At 47.9% G+C, this 19,522-nt stretch overlaps 3 protein-coding genes across 4 annotated transcripts in view; 2 read left to right on the forward strand and 1 right to left on the reverse strand.

The window, feature by feature from the left end:
- NLK (nemo like kinase) overlaps positions 1-13,325 on the forward strand; it is a 36,575-nt gene extending 23,250 nt beyond the window's left edge. For both annotated transcript variants that reach the window (XM_059487108.1, XM_059487109.1), the window contains 8 exons: positions 3,660-3,766; positions 4,426-4,511; positions 5,372-5,581; positions 5,940-6,041; positions 8,476-8,562; positions 9,595-9,793; positions 10,344-10,437; positions 11,609-13,325. In XM_059487108.1, coding sequence (XP_059343091.1) covers positions 3,660-3,766; positions 4,426-4,511; positions 5,372-5,581; positions 5,940-6,041; positions 8,476-8,562; positions 9,595-9,793; positions 10,344-10,437; positions 11,609-11,663 — 940 coding nt within the window. In that variant the 3' untranslated portion in view covers positions 11,664-13,325. The remainder of the gene's footprint in view (positions 1-3,659; positions 3,767-4,425; positions 4,512-5,371; positions 5,582-5,939; positions 6,042-8,475; positions 8,563-9,594; positions 9,794-10,343; positions 10,438-11,608) is intronic.
- Positions 13,326-13,896: 571 nt separating this feature from the next.
- TMEM97 (transmembrane protein 97) lies at positions 13,897-16,782 on the forward strand. Its single transcript, XM_059487254.1, has 3 exons — positions 13,897-14,026; positions 15,158-15,302; positions 15,832-16,782. Exons 1-3 carry the CDS (start codon positions 13,907-13,909, stop codon positions 16,080-16,082), a joined length of 516 nt encoding a protein of 171 aa, XP_059343237.1. The 5' UTR covers positions 13,897-13,906; the 3' UTR covers positions 16,083-16,782.
- Positions 16,783-17,447: 665 nt separating this feature from the next.
- IFT20 (intraflagellar transport 20) lies at positions 17,448-19,512 on the reverse strand. The gene is made up of 4 exons (XM_059487255.1): positions 19,252-19,512; positions 18,961-19,046; positions 18,291-18,394; positions 17,448-17,861 (listed from the first exon to the last, which is right to left on the reverse strand). Exons 1-4 carry the CDS (start codon positions 19,376-19,378, stop codon positions 17,780-17,782), a joined length of 399 nt encoding a protein of 132 aa, XP_059343238.1. The 5' UTR covers positions 19,379-19,512; the 3' UTR covers positions 17,448-17,779.
- Between the last annotated feature and the right edge of the window lie 10 nt (positions 19,513-19,522).

Here is a 19,522-nt window from a genome sequence, read left to right on the forward strand (position 1 = left end):
TAGTCGTGAAGGAGGGAATTTCTGCTTTCTGCAATACTGAAAAGTGAATCCCTGCGCTGGGAGGGCTCTGACTCTCATGGCAGGAGAAGTTCTTTGCCACTCCTGTGGTTAGGCTTGGGCAGGTTGGGTTTTGGTGCTGGTGGGTCTAAGCTGCTTTTTTGTATGACCCACTTTGCAGTTAATGGGTGGGAAATTGTCATTATTTTTAGGAAAACTGAACTTTGGAAGTATGGTTTCATCTATTTATGTAATACCTTGGATTGATTGGTGAAGAAAGTAGGTGTAATCAACGTGGTAATTTTAACCAAAGTACAGCACAACTTGCTGGTGGAGAAACACATTATTTAGTTGAAAATATTGCTGTGCTGTACTGGGGCTTTTTCATATGAGTTTAGGTAAAGCTTTAAAATTCTGCTTTGATATTTCTTTCACGTGAGAGCATATAAGTAGTCTTCAGAAACTGGATTTTGGTTATGTGCACTAGTTCAATGCCCTCATTTAGAACAAGTCATATGAGTTATAAATCAGATCTAGGTTAAGGATTACTCCTTCCGTGTAATTGTACAATCAAGAATATTTAAATGGGATAAGCTTATTTTTATGAGCTTAGCTACTGCCAAGTTTTGAATATAAAACCAAAATGTTAGTTTCCTTCATGGCTAACTGACTTTAAGTCATTCTGAGTTGTGTTCTATAGGGCTGCCTTTTTTATATTTTTGTTAATTTCTTGACTCTAATATTGACAACAGAAGATTATGTGTAATCTTCTTTATCCTTTCTTTTGAAATAATTACAATAAGTGCACTTAGGATTCCTACATTCCTTAAAAGAATGAATTAATACCTATTTTTAATTGCATGTGTTTCTGCTTACTGTAGTGTAAGGAGAATTTTCTTGAGACTGGTTTGAAGAAGATCAGGTAAAGATGTTCCATATTTGGGGGGTGTAGATGTCCAAACTTCTTTTGTTGGTCCACAGGTAGAGTTCCCAAAGATATCATAGGGTTGTTCCATTTTTACAGAAGGACATATTGAACAGTGATAAAAGTGTAAAGGGCTGGAGTTGGTATTGAGTGATTTCCTTTGTTCTTTCCAAAGAGTTGTAGTGCCCTTTTTGGGGAAAGAAACGTAATAAAAGAATGACTAAAATGATATGAATGATGTGTTGCAAATGAGCTGGTAGAGTTCATTTCAATTATTCAGTGTTTCGTAGGTACCAGCAGGAATTGCAGAGTGTATTTTTTAAAGAGAACTAATTATAAAACCACCTTAACATTTTACTGATAAATTAAAAGATTTCTAAGGAAACTAGTGGTGAATAAAGGAATTTTAATCTAGTGAGATTTTTGTTTAGGATGAAAATTCCTGCCAAACACTCAGAATAAGATATAATTTGAATTAATAATGAGGTTTTCGGCTGAAAATCTTTGTGGCCGTTTTGAATCTTACAGGTATTGATGTTTTTACCAATATCACCTGGTGCAAAAATGAATGATTGATAGCTCTTTTTTCCAATTACAGAACCTTCCACAGTTGATTGTAATACTGAATTCAGCAACTGCAGATCTGTGAATATTCTCCTTTAAGAACTATCCAAAGTTTCTGTAGTAACTTTATGAAAACTTTGCCCATTAAAGTGGATATCAGAAGCTGCTGAAAAGTCACCACTTTTCAGGGGTGGGGTCTGGAAAAGGTTTGAGTAGCAGTAAAAGCAAGGATGTGCAGTAAACTCACAGAGAGGTGGAAGAGCTGCGTTCTGGTGGGTTCTGGGTAGGTCCCTGGTGTCTGTAGGGTGGAGAGGAGCAGGGTGAGGGGCTGCTGCAGGCAGTGAGGGGCAGTGCCAGCCCCGCTGGACCAGCAGCACGGGCTCGCCCTGGGACGGGGCTTTCCTCTGATCCATGGCCGGGGCCAGTTCCCCTGGCCAGCCCCCAAACCAGCTGGGCAGGGACTGCCAGGGTCCCTCTGAGCCGCAGAGCCGGGGTTTGAGGCGTGCAGAGACCAAGTGCCAGCCACGATGAGAGTGCCACATCACCCAGGGCACCTCATCCCTTTCTAACGTTTATCTGTCGCTCCGTAAAATCCACCAACTCAGCAGGTCCCAGCCAGCAGAGCAAGTCGGGTTCTTTTGTGCCGCGCATTTGCTTTGATAATTACTCTGAAGCAAATTGGTACATTTGTAGATCTAATTTTATACAGCTACTTAACTAATTACTGCTGTCAGGAGCAATTTCTCTCCGGTAGCAGCGCCGTGCTCAGCGCCCGCGGCCGCGGCGGCACTGAGGAAAGCAAGCTGAGGTGCTGTGTGAGCAGGGCATGGCATCCCGGGTTTGGGGTCCCTTCTGCTCAGTGTCCCCAGCAGCGGCTGCTGCAGGCAGGGTCCCAGCAGCAGCAGCAGCAGCAGCAGAGCCCGTGGGTCACGGCAGAGCCCGCTGCCGCCAGCCCGGGCTCCATCACCCAGAGACAATAATCAGATGGCTGCTGCTGCTGCTGCTGCTGCTGCTGCTGCTGCTGCTGGGGTTAATGGCACCTCTGAGCCTGTCAAGGGCTTGATTTAATGCGCCCCAGACCTGCACTGGTGCAGGTGCCATTTCAGGCCCTCATTTAATTTAAGCTGCTTTAGTTGGCATGGCAACTAGTTGAGACATCTGGGAGACATTATGCTCGGGATTGAGATTTAGGAGGATTTGTGGCGTAGTAAAACAAAAATCTTATCGTGATAAAGTGCAGAGTAATGCTTTTGGGTTTTTAAAAGTATTTTGCATTAAATTGAATGTAAAGATTTGTTGCAGGTGTAAGGTAAACCGCAGATTTTAAAAGTCTGGTATAAATATTTAAAAGGGTCTTTGCTAAAGGAAAAGAAAAATTAGAGGACTACAAATTATGGTGCTGCAGGGTTGGGTTTTTTCTTTATGAATTCTTTATGAATGCAATTTTAATATTTTTTTCCTCAAAAAGTTGGAGATATTTAATTTATAAAATGAGTTTTTGTGTGGTGTTCTGTTGGCAGATGAACCCTTTGGCCAACAGGGATTTAGCTGGAGAGGGTTTGTAGAGCAACAGATGAAAGCAGAGCATTGACTGGGTAGAGATGAAAGAAAATGAGCATTCAATACCTGGCTGTATCAGTTAACATGGCGCAAACGTATTTTACCTCCTTCAGCCACAAATGTGATAATAGCACACTCCTGTTTCAAGTGTGACTGCTAAACTAAGCTTTTAAAGCAGTGATGTTTTTAGTTAATGCCTGTATTTCCCCCAGTATTTATTGTGATGATTTCTCTGTGTGTTACTGTTGTCCCACAGCCAGGACATTGTCAGGATGGTCTCCATCCTATAGGGTGCAGCTTTCACCCCATTTCAGTGCTTCTGAACCCCCTGAACACACACAGGCCCCTCTGGAGCCCCCTCCCCTCAGTCTCACTGGTAATTTGCCTTTCAGTAACTTTGTGCAACTACCTTAATGCAAACTCTCATGGACCAATCTGTTTTCTTTCACAAGATGTTTTTTATTTTCATTCCTGTAAGAATTTGACCTCTGAAGCAGCTTTCCTCTCTTTAACTCAATGGTTGTGACCTGTAAGAGCTCAAGTAAGTAGGAGTTAGTGAATGTTTTGAGAGATTGTGTGCCTGTTGTGCTTTTCCTTAACCACTGAACTGCAGCTATGTTGTCACTGAGTTGATGCAGAGTGACCTCCATAAGATTATCGTCTCTCCTCAGCCTCTCAGCTCGGATCATGTCAAAGTTTTTCTTTACCAGATTTTAAGAGGTAATTTTCTTCCTCTGAATTTAATGAAAATTGTGTAGTAGAAATATTTCTTTCCTTGATGTTTATTCTCAAGACATTCTCATCTTGAATAAGCTTCCTTAGGAACTTCTTTTAATGTCATATTTGAATAAATACCAAGCATGAATTATTGTACCTACAAGAGCATGGCACCCCTGCTGCTTTAAAGCATTGTCAGGGAAAGAAAAGTCATGCTTTTAGAATCAAGGAACAAAAAGGACACTTAGACTGAACCAGATGGGTGAATATGTGTAATTATATCCCTTTAAGGCAAAAATTGTTACTGAAAAACAGAGCAGTAAGAGGTATCTGAAAATTCCAGAGTGGGGATTAGCAGAGCATCCATGCCATAATCAGAGAAATGACACTTTGCTTTTGATTTGTTGTTTGTTGGATTGGGGGGGAGGGTTATAAAAAGACTGCTAAATTCCTTTTTCTGCCTATTTTTTATACTCCAAAATTTTACCCTGTCATTAAGTGACTGAGTGTGCATTACTGGCTGGGAGTTACTCATTTAAAAACTGAGGCACAGGCAAAGCTTTGCTGATCAGGAGTTGCCAGACCTTCTGGAGAAATGTTGTCAGCCTTAAATTTCTTCTAAAAGAGAAAAAACATAAAATTAATTTTCTTTAATATTTCAGGTCTGAAATATCTACATTCTGCTGGCATTTTACATCGAGACATTAAACCAGGGAACCTACTCGTGAACAGCAACTGTGTCCTTAAGGTGCTGCTTACTTTCATTGAAGATGTTTGTGTGTGTATGTTGTTAATTTGTAAACAAAAACATTCAGTGTGAATGCTTTCCCTGAAAGTCCATGTAAATTGAAAAAAATCCTACAGATTTTTTAAGCAGTGGAAATGAAGCAAACATCTGCCTTTCCCCTTTTCTCCCTGGCTCTCCCCACATCTCCTAAAGCCAGAGAGAATTCCTGAGTTTGGCTTGGGTGGGATGTCCTGTGCCTGGGAGGGGCAGGGGGTTCTCAGTGTCCCTGTGCTCCTCAGGGGAAGATGACACCAAATGCCCAAGGCACCTCCATTAACCTTGGGTATATGGAATTTTGGAGGACTGAGGTGTGTTGTACAGCTGTGCCAAACACAAAAATTCAGTGTTGTTTACAGGGATTTGCTGAGAATTCAAATTGGCAAAGTTTGCTCACTTTTCTTAACCCTTCTGGTTCAAGACATTTTTAACAATTCCCTAAACCCAAATGAGTAGAGCTGAATCTTTAATATTTTGAGACATATCATGAGCAAGTGAGTTTGTTTGAGTTTAAATACTCCATACCCAGAGATTGAGTTTTTTGTAGTGCAAAGCTTTTTCATCTTCCAGATTATAAATATTGTAATGCCAACTTAAAATGTACTGTGATTTCAAATCGAATTGTAGGAAGTTTAAATGGCTGTGGAACAAAGCAACATGATTTCCTCCTATCCCCTCTCCCCTGGCTTGTGCAGTCAGAGCAGATTATCAAGGTGTTTAAATGCTGCTTGGGGATCCCCTGCCTCCTTCCCAGAAGGCTGCCTATTTGAAACGCAGAAGGTGTTTTGGTTGTTTTAATTTTCTTATTTGCCTTCTCAATTTAGATTTGTGATTTTGGATTGGCCAGGGTGGAAGAGTTAGACGAATCCCGGCACATGACTCAGGAAGTTGTCACTCAGTATTACCGTGCTCCGGAGATCCTGATGGGCAGCCGCCACTACAGCAATGCCATCGACATCTGGTCTGTTGGCTGCATCTTTGCAGAGTTGCTTGGCAGAAGGATATTGTTCCAGGCACAGAGTCCCATCCAGCAGGTATCTCTGGATATACCCACCTCACCTCTCCCTGGCTGCCTTCCTGCTGCCCTTGCTCCTGCAGGCAGAGCTGCACCTCGGGGGACAGGGAGGGGCTGCAGCGTGCCCAGGGGAGGCAACAGAGCTGGGAAGGGGCTGAGAACTCCTGAGGGAGCTGGGAGGGGGCTCAGCCTGGAGAGAAGGAGGCTCAGGGGGGCCCTCCTGGCTCTGCACAGCTCCCTGCCGGGAGGGGATAGCCAGGGGGGTCGGGCTCTGCTCCAGGGAACAGGGACAGGATGTTGGTTAGTGGTAGCTGGGGAATCTGCTGCTCCAGTGGAGAGCATCCCGTGTCTGAGCTGTGTCCTTGTGCTCTGTGCAGCTGGATCTGATCACAGACCTGCTGGGCACGCCGTCGCTGGAGGCGATGAGGACGGCTTGTGAAGGCGCCAAGGCACACATACTCAGGGGTCCTCATAAACAGGTACTGCAGGGCTGCCTGCAGCCACACAGCCCCACCAGGCAGGGCTTCCTCTGGGCAGGGCGGGCCTTTCACATCCTGACTGAATTCCCATGGCCTGTTGGTTCAGAACACTCGGCCTGGATGTTTGCTCTCAGACCTGCGCCTGGGATCGGGGCTGAGGTGGGCACAGGGGGCTGTGGTGCTTGGGACGGGGGCTGATCTGTGCTGACTCCACCTGCTCTGGGCACAAGGGGGCTTTTCACTAGTCAGGGGCAGTTCTGGCTTCTGCCCTGGGGGATTGTTGGGCTTGATGCCCCAGGTGAAAGTCCCTTTCTGAGGCAGCAGTGTTTTGATACCTACTTTGAATGAAGATGTTAAATTTAAGAGTTGGTACTGGCAAGAGACATAAATTAGAATTGACAGTATGATTCATAAAGCCCTAGAGGGCTGCTGCACTGCCAGGATCAGGAGTGCTAGAGGTGGAATCCACTCCCTGCCCAGAGCCAGGGGCAGAACCTCCAGCACCCCACCCCAGAGGGTCCCTGCTCACCTGAGCTGCTCAGGAAGGCCCAACAAGAGGCTGAAAGCTGAGATACAGCATTCTGCACAACTGGAGTAAAAATTAGCTTGGAAAAAGACACCAAACCAAAGGAAAAAGGCAGGATGGAGTCATTGTGCTGACTGGGCAATAAAATGGGCAAATGCAATGTAGTGTTAACAGATACAAAGAAATGCTTGTGCAGGCATCTCTAGTGCGGGGATGAGGCTCTGTGGCTCTCCTATAGTGTCATTTTTATGATTGCTAACAAAATTAACAAAATTATTGGCCTGTACTTGCTCCAGTAGTTAAGTTTGCATCATTATTTTCTGCATGTTGAAGTAATTTCTCACGTCTGCTCACTACAATAGTAGTTACCATAGAAATGAGCATTGCATGTATATTCTGCTTTATTATTGACATGTGGGAGTTCTGCCTCCCTGGCACTTTGGATCCACTACATAAAGTTGTTGCTGTTCCATTTCATGACAGGATTTTTTAATTTGAGCATTAATAACAGAAGGATTTCCTTCACATTTTCTCTGCCAGTTTTAAGTTAAGTTTATTTTTCTGTTGTCATGTGCTAGAAGAGTTGCGACTCCTAAACCTGGTGTCTTATGACCCACAGGATGGGAATCCTAAAAAGCTAGTGAGGTGAAATGGTGTAAAAAGTTTCCACTACAGATTTAATGTCCTGTACCCACAAAGTTGTAAGAAATACACTCTTAAGAGTTAGTTGTGTGTGTGTTGGGGAAAACAACGTTCATTCTCCCTGGAGTGCCATGGGAGCTGGTGTGCTCATTGCACCTTGGAGACAGGGGATATAGAGCATCCAGGTGATGATTTGTATTTTTGTTTTCAACTTGAAGCACACTTCATGTTTGAGTGCAAATTTCTGGCTTTTCATATTCTGAAATGGAGCTTTTGCTGGTTGTAAGTGGTTAAACGTTGCTGGTTTCCTAATTAGACTAACAGGGAGAGCAGCCCAAGTTAGAAACGGGCGATTGCTTTGTCACACCGACTATTTTTACTCGCCGTAGGTGAGCGCAGTGGGAGAGAGGGGTGAGGCATTTTGCTGCTCTGTGCAAAAATAGATTAATGCCAGAAGTTTCTGATTAAACCCCCCCTACCCCACTGTGTGCTGGCAAAATGGGTATTTACATACTCTGTAGACTTTGTCAGTTTGGTATTTAAAAGTTCAAGTGAATTTTGTTCCTGGCAGCCCCAGGGTGAGCGAGCTGTCCCTGTCCCTGTCCCTGCTGACCCCCTTCCCAAAGGAAAACATGTGGGGTCCATCCCCTGCCTGTTGTGATCCCTCTGCTGTGGGAGAGCAGGCCAGGAGGAGGAGAGTTACCAAACACTGCAGCTTTATATTCCATAAGCTGCCCTGAGAAACCAAGGCTGGGGAGTGCTCAGGGCTCTGTGTGGCACTTCAGGGTTAACTTCGACTGATGTCACTCTGGAGATGTAGTTTTATTTATTCTGGGAAATTTACAGCAACCCTGACATCCAGTACAGTCCTTCTGTCACTGTCAGCTGTGGATCGCCTGGGCAAGGAAAAGCAAAGTAATCCATAATTTGGGAGGGATTGAGATTGACAAATGAACTACTGGAAATGATGGAGTTAATCAAACCCTGGTGGGAGTGGTGTCTGTAGAGAAAAATACAGAAAGAAAAGCAGGTTTTTCCAGGGATTGCACCTGAACTAAGGGGAGCAGTGATCAATTGGACCTTTATTACAGTTGCTGGGTTTTGCAGTGGTGATTATTGTCATGCTGGAAAGCGTTAGGTACCACTTGTCCCCTGTAACAAGGAGTTTGTCCTTGCTGACTGGAATAGCGCGTGCGGGAACTCGCTCTCCTGCTGATGGATCTGACAGGACACTCTGTGCTTCTCTTCCTCCCATTCCCCCTACAGCCATCCCTTCCTGTCCTATATACACTCTCCAGTCAAGCTACACATGAAGCAGTTCATCTCCTTTGCAGGATGTTGGTCTTTGATCCAGTAAGTAGGACTGAAAATCACCTCTAATACTTCTGCTTTGAACGGTTTTTGTTGTCTGCTTAAATTGTGCTTAAATTGAGTGCTGTAAGTCAAGGACCGCTTTAGCTGGTTTCCTTCTACATGGCATTGCAGTACTTCTGGTCCATGAAAAAGTAAAAATATCATATAATTGGCTGATCAATTCCCCCTGGAATGGGGGTTTCAGGTTTCAAACTGAGTGGTCCTGGGAAGGAAGCCTGGCAGTGGGAAGGATGAGGCTGTGCATGACTCATGCTCTTTTCCGAGCTGGGTGTAGGTAGCAGAACATCAGCTACTTTGATGCAGTTCTAATTAGGGACACGGGGGTGTTCCTGGTCTTGCAACACACAAAAAATTCCTCCTGCATCCCCAATCACAGAACAGGATCGTTTTTCCACTGAGCATCTGTTTTTCTAATAAAAATGTGCTGCTGTGGATTTTGAATTTTGTTTCTTGGGACATTTTAGAGAATTGTCACAAGAAAATATGGTATTAGAATTGATAATCTTCATTATTTCGTTCCTACAGAACTCCCCAATATTGCAAATGTGAAACAGAGTGACTGCAGTGCAAAGGAGGAGGCTGGGGGTTGATGAAGCATTTAGAAGCACTGCCTTTGGAGTGTATTTTTTTTAAACCTTAACATTGCTTTGCTGAGCAGAACCATGGAAATGTTAAACTATAACTTCCACATTTAAAAAACAAAAATTCCTTTCTGACTCCCTCAACAGTTAGAATGCTGTCTTTCCCAGCTTGTTTTGATTTATTGCAGGAGTCATAATTGTAAGGTTATCTGAAGAAAAAAGCCTTTGACAAAGAGGCGTGTTCCTAAGAGCCGTGTGCTCAGCGCTTGCCGTGGTGGCTGAGCCGGGTCGGTGCCACCCAGGCTGGTCTGTGAGCCTCAGCTCCCCTCTAGTGGCAGCTCCTTCCACACCACCGCGGGTTTGTTAAGCACCGAGGATTAAGTGATGAGCAGTTCCTCACCTCACGCCTGCTCTCTTCCCTTCCCTGCAGTCCAAAAGGATATCTGCTAAGGATGCCTTAGCTCACCCCTACCTGGACGAGGGCCGGTTGCGGTACCACACCTGTATGTGCAAGTGTTGTTTCTCCACTTCGACTGGCAGAGTTTATACCAGTGATTTTGAACCCATCACTAATCCCAAGTTCGATGACACTTTTGAGAAGAACCTCAGTTCTGTTCGGCAGGTTAAAGGTGAGCAGGAGTTAACCTTGCACATGCACTTGTCCCCCTGCACTGGGGGGACATGGGATGGAGCTGGGATGGGGTTGGGATTTGTGCTCTGCATCCACACAGTGACCCCAGTGCTGGTTTCTTTTAGTTATTTTTCCATAGTAGACACTGGGAATAATTTCTTTTCACCAAAAGAACAGAATTATAAGTGTTCTGAGATAAGGCAGTGGCACAAGCATGAGCTGATCTGCAGAAGTCTGTGGGTTTCAGATCTCAGCAGTGCCCATCCCTGGCACCCAGTTCCTCATCCTTTTGCTGAAGGGGGCTCTGGGGGAAGGGGAAGTCGCTGTGTGTCTGTGGCTGTTTGGGGCTGTGAGGTGTGACCTCCACAGCTGTCCTGCAGCCTGGAGCTGAAGCTGAGTGGTCAGATTCAGGGAAGCTGCAGCTCTTCTATCCTCCCTTAAATGTACTCTCAATAAGGGAAGTTCTCTTTCCCTCCAGTTGACATTGCATTTTACTGAAGCCAGAAGTGTTAATGCTGTGTTGTTTTGTATTTTTCTCCTGTGTACAGAAATAATTCATCAGTTCATTTTGGAACAGCAGAAAGGAAACAGAGTGCCTCTCTGCATCAACCCTCAGTCTGCTGCTTTTAAGAGCTTTATTAGGTAACTGTATGTAATCACATCTGATATGAATTCCCATTTATTAGTAGTACAGAAGTCACACATCCAGAATGTTTTAGGTTTTCGGTTCCTGAGATAGCAAGGGCCCGTAGATAAAACCCTTGTGAACTGTATTTGTGAATTCTTCTAGAATTTTAAGTAAAACACGCAAAACTTCCAAGTAACATTTTGTGCAAAAGAACAGAAGTCAGACTGAAACTGGAATTGTGAAGGTTGGCAAGTTGAATTTGGGTTGTGGAGCTGCAGGGTGAAGGCGTTGCAAGGAGGGACTGAGGGGTGAAAATGCACAGATAAAGGAATATTTGCTGTGGGTGCTGGTGGCCGTTGTCAGGCTCGGGTTGGGTTTGGCGTTTGGTACTGGGGTGTTTGATCCCCCTGGGCTCGGGTTGGGTTTGGGGTTTGGTCCCGGGAGCTTTTGTCCCCCTGAGCACTGAGCAGTGTCCCTGGCCCTGCCCTGAGCTCTGTCCCTGTCCCTGCACTGAGCTGTGTCCCTGGCCCTGCCCTGAGCAGTGGGCACTGAGCAGTGACCCTGTCCCTGCACTGAGCTGTGTCCCTGTCCCTGCACTGAGCACTGAGCACTGAGCAGTGACCCTGTCCCTGCACTGAGCTGTGTCCCTGGCCCTGCCCTGAGCTCTGTCCCTGTCCCTGCACTGAGCACTGAGCACTGAGCAGTGTCCCTGTCCCTGCCCTGAGCAGTGGCCCTGTCCCTGTCCCTGCACTGAGCAGTGACCCTGTCCCTGCACTGAGCTCTGTCCCTGTCCCTGTCCCTGCACTGAGCACTGAGCAGTGTCCCTGTCCCTGCACTGAGCAGTGACCCTGTCCCTGCACTGAGCAGTGACCCTGTCCCTGTCCCTGCACTGAGCAGTGTCCCTGTCCCTGCACTGAGCAGTGACCCTGTCCCTGCCCTGAGCAGTGTCCCTGTCCCTGCACTGAGCAGTGACCCTGTCCCTGCACTGAGCACTGAGCAGTGTCCCTGTCCCTGCACTGAGCTCTGTCCCTGTCCCTGTCCCGGCACTGAGCAGTGACCCTGTCCCTGCACTGAGCTCTGTCCCTGTCCCTGCACTGAGCAGTGTCCCTGTCCCTGCCCTGAGCAGTGTCCCTGGCCCTGCACTGAGCAGTGTCCCTGTGTCTGTGTGTCTGTCTGTCCGTGCAGCTCCACGGTCGCCCAGCCCTCCGAGATGCCGCCGTCGCCGCTGGTGTGGGAGTGACCCGAGCGCCCCGTACTACTGAAGATGTAATGTAGCTTTCCACTGGAGCCTGGGATTTGCAATTCTGGAGGTTAATCATGCTTGTACTGTAATTTTACTAATGAAGTTTTAAATTAACAACCACTACTTGTACAATATGAATAATACTTAGAAATGTACTAGACTTTTAATCTTGTAAAGTGGTTGTGCTTTTAGAAGAAAATATTTTACCCAGAGTTGCACGTGTTTTATGAATTCTAGTGCAGCTGTGATGGCTCAGCTCAGAACAAACAGAATTGAACCAAATTCGGGGAGGTTTTTTTTTTTTTTTTCCTTTTTTTTTTCCTTTTTTTTTTTTTTATTGAAGTGAGATTGTACAAACAGATAGACATACATTTTGATATTGAGCCATTCCTGAAGATTTTGGGTTTTCTAAAACTAAGGAATACAGAAAACTTGACTGCGACCAATCATGAAGTCCCTCTGGGTGGCCGTGGCCGTGGGAAGTGGCCACAGCCCCTGATGCCCAACCCTATAAATAGCTTCTCACTAGAGCTGTGATGGTGATGTGTGCTGTTCTAAAATCAAATGTTGTGAGTAGAGAGAATGAGTTTGTGACTAGGAGAGACTAAACCTCTGTTTCCTTACCCAGTATAAATATATATATATATTTAATCTATTTTTATTAGAAGTTTTTCTGCTCTTTCTTACATAAAACCCCCCAGCATGCATCTTCTATGTGTGTAAATAATTCCATTTATGGGCTAATTTCAGAGATCCCTGACATCATTGCTGTATAGAGAGAAACTAGCTTGCACATTTTAGGTCTGTGAAATTTTGTGAGAACTTTTTCCTGCACTGGACAGTTGAGAGAAAAAAAAAAAGAAAAGGACAAAAAAAAGCACATAGGGAATTCTGTTAATTGTGTTCGTGTCTTTAGGCAGAGCTGTGGAAGTCTTGAAATGTCACAGTAGTAAATAACTTTTATTACTTTTTGGCTAATTCTTTTTCTGTTGGAACACTGAATTCTGTGCATATGTATATATGAACACAAATTGAAGGCCTCTACCTCCTGGAGTATACAACTTGGTTTGTTTACCTCCACATGATTTTTTTTTTTTTAAGTTTAGTGTGGAGACTTGAAACTTGAATGTCCCTTCCAACTTTTATATTTAAAACAAGACTAGAAAATTGAAGACTGTTTTTCACCTGTACAAAGGAATACTAAAAGGTCGTCTTAAAATTTGAGCCTTGGTCTGGAGAGAAACCATGGTGTTTGTTATGGACAATTAACTGTTAAAGTTATTGTAAGTTATCTGTATTTAGCAGAGTATTTTCAACAAGAGTGATCTGAGCTGGAATTGGAGACTATTAGTAAGTTATGTTTGGAAGTTTTAACTTCAATGAAGTAATTATTTGCTGTGAAAGAGACAAACATTGAATAACTGAACAAAGATGGTGCAATATCTTTGTTTTTTATGAGGCTCCTAGAAATAAAACCAACTGAAGCATTTCAATTCACTTGAATGAGAAACGTGTTTAATTATCGAGCCCCAGAAGACACTGGTATGAAAGGTAAAATCTCAGAGGTTGGTCAGTTAATGTGGCACACTTGCTGGTCACTTTGTAAAATGTAGATTTGGAGTACAGTGGTGAAAACATTAAATGTGACATTTGAAAATGCGGCGGTGGTGTCATTCTTCCCTGCCCGCTGTGTCCCGTCCCGCTCTCCTCTGGGATGTAACCGGGCGGAGGTGGCGCTCGGGCTCCGCTCCCGGCTCCGCTCCCGGCCCCGGGCGGCTCCTGCAGCCGGGGCTGTGGCCGGGGCCGGCGGAACCGGAGCCCTGCGCTCGGGCCGGGCTGTCACGGCACGCGGGCACCCCTGGGCTCCGGAGCTCCGCGTCCACGCGTGCGGGGGAGGAACGGCGGGGCCGACGTGCGGGACCAGGGGGGACAAGAGCCGGGCTGGCGGGGGCGCGGCTGCCGACACCCGGAGGAAAGGGGGAAGAGCGGGGAAAGGGGGAAAGAACGGGGAAAGAGCGGGGAAAGGGCGAAAAGAACGGGGAAAGAACGGGAAAAGGGGAAAGAACATGGAACGGGGCGTGGCCAGGGCAGGGTGTGGCCGCTGGGCGTGGCCAGGGCAGGGTGTGGTCGGGGGCGGGGCCAGGGCAGGGTGTGGTCGGGGGCGGGGCCGTGCCGCGGGACGTGGCCGCCGCCGGGCGCGGCGGGGCGGGGCCTGCGCGGGGGGCGGGGCCAGCGCGGCGATGGCGGCGGCTCCGCGGTGGCGGGAGCGGCTCTTCGCCCTCTATTTCATCTCGCACATCCCGATCACGGCGCTCATCGACCTGCAGCCGCTGCTGCCCGCCGGGATCGCGCCGCGGGCCGTGAGTGGGGCCGGGGCTCGGGCCGGGGCTCGTTCCGCCGATGCGTGAGGGGCACCCGCCGGTTTGATGGGGCCGGGGGCGGCCTGCGCCGAATCTCGTGTGTGGAGACATCGGGGGGGGAGAGGGGGAGAGAAACTGCAGCGAGCGTGTGAGGGAGCGTCTGGGAGAGAAACGGTGCTGGTGCCACGGGATGAGTCACAGCCGGGTCATTCATTGGGGAGGAGCGGGAAGGGGAGCGGGAATGGGAACGGGAGAGGGATGCTCGGCCCGCGCGTCCCGCGGCTCTGGCCGGTGCTGCTGCCGAGAGCTGTGGCGGGGATGTGGCGGCCGCTCCGTGTCCCCCGGAGGCCCCGGGGAACTGGTGCAGGTCCGTGCTCTCCCCGGAACGGGCGGTGGAGATGTTCGTGTGCCCAGAGCGGGCTGTGGCTGTTCCACCGCTGCCCAGGGACATCCTTTCCGTGGCCATGGCCCCGCTGTCCCCTCGCTGTCGCGCTCGGCACCGGCGCCCGGAGGCTGCGGCAGCGCGGGGCCCGCGCCACGTGCCCCGGACGTGGCTCCTGCGGGCCCGGGCATTCTCCGATCCCGGGCTTTCCTCAAATTCCTGCCAAAAATGCAACAGGGAGTTGTTGCTGCTGCAGGAGCAGGCATGCCAAATTTACTAATTTATTCGTAAAAATCTCTGGCTTGCTGGGTTTTGAACAAAATCATAGAAGACAATATCATAAAATCAATTAAAATAACGGTTGGATGGCAGATAATTAGTTCAGCCCTCATCATCAGGGTGTCACCTCCTGCTTGAGTTTTACAACTGGTGATTTGGTTGTTGCCATTGGAACTGCCAGTAGGATTACTCCAGTATAGGAACCATTTCCAATTAATAGTTAACCAGCAGATCTCAATGCATATCTCTCTGTTCAAAGTCCAGCGTAAAGCCATGCTGGAGTTTACATTTCTGTCAGAAACTAATTGCAACTGCCTGACTCCAAATCCTGGTGCTGAGCTGTTCCCCTGCAGCAGCCCTGCTCAGGACCAGGGGCTCACAGCCTGGTGGCTTCATCCCATAGAGAACCACAAGCTCTGCCCTGCTCTGGTGGATGCTCAGTGACTGACTGTCATTTTGGGTTTTTTCAGCTGACAGACCTGTTGCAGCAGTATGCAACTTCCTTCAGGGACCCCCTGATGCTGCAGCCCCCAGAGTGGTTCAAGGCGTTCATCTACTGCGAAGCCTTTCTCCAGCTGCCCTTCTTCCCCATCGCTGCCTACGCCTTCCTGAAAGGTGGGGGGAACCAGGGTGATCGAGGGCATGTCCTGGGGGCATTTCTGCAGGACAGCTGCTGCTGTGCAGCAGAGAATGTTTCTATATCATGATTAGGGGGGTTGAGTGAGTTACTGTGGAGGGCTGGGCTGCCAGGGCCCACATGAGTGTTCTACCTGAGAAAGCAGCACAGAATAAAGTTTGTCATAAACAAAACCTTGCAACTACAGGTCCTTGTGAGGTGCAGCCATTTGTGTAACCACCATCAGCATTTGACATCTGGGTAATTTCCAGGCCAGCTAAAGGTCTGGGTCAAGCCTGTGTACTCATTTTGTTACTTTAGATCTTTCAGGATCACCCCTTTGTTCTAAATTGCCATCAGGGGAGAGAAATTTCCTTGGTTCCTACTAGTACTGAGGGTTTTTTCTGCTCCCTATTCCATCTGAGCGATGGCTTACCCTGGCAGAGAGGCAGCAGTCAGTGTTCTGTCACTCGGAATTCTGGGTGTTTCAAAATACTTAAATATTGTTTCCTTTTTGCTTCTGTACAGGTGGCTGCAGATGGATCAGGACTCCTGCCATTATCTACTCCACCCACGTGGCCACCACTCTGTTTGCCATCCTGGCCCACATCCTGTTCCACGACTTCTCCAAGGCGGAGCACGCGGGGCCTCAGACGCTGCGCGAGCGCCTGGCGCTGCTCTCCATCTACCTGCCCTACCTGCTGATCCCACTGCTGCTCCTGTTCACCATGCTCTGCAACCCCCACTACAAACACGTGGAGAAGAGGAAAAGGAAGTAGCTGGCTCTGGAGGTCGTACACACCACACCTGTGCTGCACCTGGTTCCGACCCTGCGCTGGCGGAGTCCTCTGGGACAAACATCTCCCTCGTGTTGACTGCACTGGCTGCTGCAAGGAAAAATGGAATTGGGTGGAGTGCACAGCCCTGCTTTGACCACATACAGCTCTGGCAGGGGCCTGGGCCAGCCTGGGGTCAGGTCTGTGCAAGGCCTCTCTCCCAGGAAAATGGTCTTTTAACCCTTTGATGTGTAACTCTGTGAGGGGACACACACACACACACCCTGCAGCTGATACTGTTCTTCCAAGGTCCCTTTTCCCCAAAATGACTGTTTGGAAACCACTCAAGTAGGAAATCTGTCTTCCAACCACATATTCTGAAGAATCCCCAACCCATTACACACAGATTTGCAAAGCTGTTCTTTTGAAGCATTCCAAATCATATAATGATTCTTAACTTCCTTGCCCCTTCCTTAAAATTTCCACTGCCTTTGCTCTGCTTCATTTTGATTAATTATAAATGTCTGATCAATGATAAATGTGCCAAAATCTGGATTCATGAATGCTTAAAGTTACCCTTGACAACCAGGAGTACTGCCCAGAGGATTCTGAAGTACTTCAGGAATTGTAACCAAGGAGTTGGAAATTTCTTTCTTCCCTAAAATCACTTCAGGTATGGAAATAAATAACTAAACGCATTAAACTGCATTCAGTATTCTTCAGGGAATGGCTGAAGGAACCTGCAGTGACCACGAGATGGTGGAGAGTTCACAGAGTAAACCCGTGTGTAAGTTACAACTACAGGTAGAAGTTCTGTGGTTGGGGTTGGTTTTCATCTGGAGCCTGGTGAGGTGACGAGCTGTTGAAGCTGCTCAGGCACTACTGGCACATTTTATTCACTGTGTCAAGTTAAAGCCTTCCCCAGGCTTTGGAAAGTGCAGCATTTCCATACTGAAGTGCTGCAGGCATACACAAAATGCATCTGTTTGCACTTCCAACATGAGGCTTGAGTTCACACTTGGGTTTGTAGTTTACAGTTTGTGCACTCCTGGTGTCACTGACATTCAGAATGGTTTCCCTCATCAGTCTGGTGTTCCATCCTAATAATGCCCATAAAAGGATTCAGCTCTCATGACAGTCCTGAATGGACATTCCTCAGGAACAGTTCAAAGTTCTAAATTCTCGTGTAGTTTCTGCTTTTTTGTATCTGTAATTGGTCCATTCTGGAAATCATACATTTCTGTCTTTTTTTAGTAATTCTATAGAAAAAGTAACAGGCAGATATAGATCCAATACTGCTGCTTGTGTGTAAACCTTTACATTGAAAAATAACAGAGGAGGAGCAACTAATTCTGGTACAGCCAGACAGTCTGAGAACAATAATTTATTTTCTGATTTCTATGAAAGAGCTGTAGACTTCAAAAAGCGACACAACAAAGCACCAGTAGCAGTAATTCAACTGGAATTTGAATTAGAACTACTGACTGTACAAAACTGGTATAAAATCAAAGGCCAGAACAGTCTGTGCAGCTGTGAGCTTCAGCCCTTCTTATTGCCATGGTACACTCAAGCCGAGGTACAGCCCCTCCATTGTGCAAACCATCTGCACTTCTGCACAGTGGAAATTGCATATTTCTGAAATTCTCAAGATTCTGGAATGGTCAAGTTTCCATGTGAGCTGGTTTTTATCTTAAAATCCTCTATTTCTGGAAGATGAACTGGTCGATGAATTCGTTCTGGTCCGCTTCGATTTTGCAGAGGGTCTCGTACTCGATCCGGTACCTGCGAGACAAAATAGAGGGTCCAGGACCCCGTGTGAGGGGGTCAGGGCAGCCCTGGGAGCTGGGAGGGGAGCTGGGCTGCCCGTGTGAGTCACCTGCAAGCAGCAGGTGCCTGAGTCACACACACAGCTCTTTATCAGCCAGACATGAGGCTGATGCAGCTCTCAGAGTTCTGCACCGCCCCAGCCCGTGCTGCCTCTGTTCAGCCCTGAAGTCCTCAGGGATGAACCTTCTCTGGGTCACTGCAGGGCCTGAAGGTAACTCCAGGCCTGTGGCATTGTTCCCATGTGCTCTGGCCAGGACACACCTCTGATGCAGGTGGGGCTGTCTGAACCAGCCCAGGGTCCCACAGCACAGGCAGACAGCCCTGTGTCCACCCTGAGCCTTCCCAGCCTGCACAACACCCCAGAGCACTGAACACAAAACTCACCTTTCCAGCTGCATCTTCTTCTCTGCTATCAAAGCCTGGAGCTGCTGCTCCTGAGCCTCTCTCTGCTTTGCAATCGACTTCAGCAGGTTCCGTGCCCCGATGGCCTGGCAGGACAGGACAGGGATGTGTGGAGGGGTTTTGGTTAGCTCCTTTAGCCCCTTTCCCTCCCAGCAGGTGGACTGTGAGGCATTTCAGCCATGCCAGCAATAACAGAGGGTGATGCTGTGCTCCTGAGGGGTGGGTGGCAGTTTGGTGTTCCCCAAACTCGAGGAACAAAGTCAGCGACTCCTCTGGATACACAAACTGGGCACTGGCCCTACAGCCTGACAAGCTCAGGCTACCAGAGGCCTCTCCTGCCTCTGCAGGACAAATTCTACCAAGATGGAGTGATTAAAAAGCACACGTTCTGTTTCTGTGCAGAAATATAGACAAGCAAGGAGAGCGGGACTGGTTCATGTGTGAGCAATACGACACTGTCATAAGTTTCATTAATTCATTACTATTGATTAATATTATCATTGATATAAATTTTAAAGGCCAGGTTAATCCCAGAGGAATGCCAGCAGAATACTGACAGAGAATCCTTGCTTCTGCTGTAAAGGGAGGGAGGGACAGAGAGGCCCCACACAGGACAGTGCACACAAGAAGCGAGGAATTTACTGCACAGTACCTTCATCTTCTCACTTTCTACAGCTTTGGCCAGTTGGTCAACGAGCTCAATCAAGCTGCCCACTATGTTCTGAAATTCTGCTGTTTCTGTAAAGGAAAAAATTGTCAAGTGATATTCACAACTTCCCTAAAAAGATCGAACGCTCCTGCTTTGCCGTACAGTTTTTAGACGCAGCTGTACGTTTAGGGTTTACAGTAAACAGGAAGGTTTTAGGACTCGGGCGGGATCAGATGAAAGGGGCGAGAGAAGGCCTGAGGTGCCCGGCCCGGCGCGGCGCGGCGCGGCACTCACTGTCCACGAAGGCCCGGCACTGCTCGCGGAGCTGCGCCGTCTGCGCCGCCACCTCGGGCTCCAGCACCCGCAGCTTGTTCAGTTCGTCAAAGTGCAGCCCCGCCGCGCCCAGCGCCGCCTGCGCCATGGCCGGGGCAGCGAGCCGAGCCGAGCCGAGCCGAGCCAAACGGAGCGGAGCGGAGCGGGGCCTCAGCCGGCACTGCCGGGCTCGGGCTCCTCCGGCACCGCCCGGCCCGGCCCCGCCTCCGCCAGCGCTGCGCCCGCCGGGAGC

This window comes from Ammospiza nelsoni, chromosome 21, assembly GCF_027579445.1.
Source record: "Ammospiza nelsoni isolate bAmmNel1 chromosome 21, bAmmNel1.pri, whole genome shotgun sequence".
Classification (NCBI taxonomy): domain Eukaryota; kingdom Metazoa; phylum Chordata; class Aves; order Passeriformes; family Passerellidae; genus Ammospiza; species Ammospiza nelsoni.

Excerpts from the sequence above, each read along its gene's own strand:
- TMEM97 (XM_059487254.1), top strand. The coding sequence starts at position 13,907 with ATGGCGGCGGCTCCGCGGTGGCGGGAGCGGCTCTTCGCCCTCTATTTC. Across the intron at positions 14,027-15,157 it reads CCGGGATCGCGCCGCGGGCC|CTGACAGACCTGTTGCAGCA; the intron begins GTGAGTGGGGCC and ends GGGTTTTTTCAG. Across the intron at positions 15,303-15,831 it reads TGCCTACGCCTTCCTGAAAG|GTGGCTGCAGATGGATCAGG; the intron begins GTGGGGGGAACC and ends GCTTCTGTACAG.
- IFT20 (XM_059487255.1), bottom strand. The coding sequence starts at position 19,378 with ATGGCGCAGGCGGCGCTGGGCGCGGCGGGGCTGCACTTTGACGAACTG. Across the intron at positions 19,047-19,251 it reads GTGCCGGGCCTTCGTGGACA|AAACAGCAGAATTTCAGAAC; the intron begins GTGAGTGCCGCG and ends TTTCCTTTACAG. Across the intron at positions 17,862-18,290 it reads AAGAAGATGCAGCTGGAAAG|GTACCGGATCGAGTACGAGA; the intron begins GTGAGTTTTGTG and ends TTTGTCTCGCAG.